Genomic DNA, 1,329 nt, shown 5'->3' with positions numbered 1-1,329 from the left:
AATACCGTTTATTGGTAGAATTGAATGCCTTGTCGGCAATTGTAGCTTGTTGTACAGACCCTTGGATATGAAATTCACCTGGGACCCACTGTCCAATATAGTTCGACATTGACGGGAATTGCCAAATTTATCAGTTGCTAACATAACCGCGGTCGATAGAAACACATGCCCCTTATTGTGATTTATTAGTAACGACACTTGATCTGCATTGGCAACTTCCTTCGCATCACCTTCGCCTTCGTTATCATGTAGAACGGTAGCTGCAGCTGAAGCGTCCCTAGCATTACCTTCAAAGTGTAGTAGCGTATTATGAGGTTTTCTACATTTTTGACAAGAGTACTTAGAACGACACGCATCCGACATGTGGAATGGCGCCAGACAATTAAAACATAAGCGTCTCCCACGCACATGATTAAAGCGATCTGACACGGATAGTTGCTTAAACTTCAAACAAGCATATAGTCTATGTGATCCTTCACACAGGCTACACTTGTCACGATTTGATTCTGATGACGCTGCTAAAGTTATCTTTTTGCTAGTGCCCCCTTGGCTTGCCTTTTTTGATGAGTGGTTGATTTCATTTACCCTACTTGATAATGCTTCCGAGCTTTCAAAGGCGATATTGCGACTTGCCAAAAATGCCATCACGTCCTTATACCTGGGTAACTCTGTAGTTCTTTGTCGTAGCTGCCATTCATGGCTGGATGCTCCGTCCATTCTTTCCACTAAAATAGTTACCAGCCATGCGTCCCAATGTTCAATAGGCATTCTTAATGCCTCTAGTGCTGCCAAGTGTGCAGTGATATGTGATTGTAGTCTTGATAGTTCTTGAGCTGAGGCAGACTGTATTCGAGGACTGTTCATAATCTCCCGAATATGTGTTTGAATTACTAAACTTTTGTTATCGTACCGCTCCTGAAGTTTTTGTATTGCTAATCCATAGTTCGCGTCCGTCATTGGTAGAGGCTTTATCAAGTCCAGTGCTTGTCCACTTAATGTTGAACGAAGGTAGTGAAACTTATGGGCCGGTGAATAGCTGTCTTGGTCGTGCACCATCACCTTAAAACTGTCGAAGAAAGCTTCCCATTCTTGTATATTTCCGTTGAACTTCGGTAAATCGATCGGAGCTAGACGTGCTCGTGGATACGACGCTGATAAATCAAGTGAAGCATCGTCACCCGATGCATTGCGACGTTTGTTCTTATTTATAATTTCTTGAATTTGTGAACGTGCGGCGAAATAATTTTTTTCAAATTCTTCTCTTTCCCTTTCTTCTTCCGAAGGCTCATCAGTGTTGAGCAATTCTATCTCAATTTGGACGTCATCAAA

General features: G+C 42.3%; 1 protein-coding gene across 1 annotated transcript; it reads right to left on the bottom strand.

Annotated features, from left to right (window-relative positions):
- Positions 1-78: 78 nt before the first annotated feature.
- LOC111034681 lies at positions 79-1,284 on the bottom strand (the record flags this gene model as incomplete). Its single annotated transcript, XM_022316006.1, has 1 exon — positions 79-1,284. A coding segment is annotated over one exon (1,206 nt), but the record flags the coding sequence as incomplete, so codon positions are not given.
- Between the last annotated feature and the right edge of the window lie 45 nt (positions 1,285-1,329).

Source organism: Myzus persicae, unplaced genomic scaffold (genome assembly GCF_001856785.1).
Source record: "Myzus persicae strain clone G006 unplaced genomic scaffold, MPER_G0061.0, whole genome shotgun sequence".
Taxonomy (NCBI): domain Eukaryota; kingdom Metazoa; phylum Arthropoda; class Insecta; order Hemiptera; family Aphididae; genus Myzus; species Myzus persicae.
This window is presented reverse-complemented; position numbering and strand designations above follow the sequence as displayed.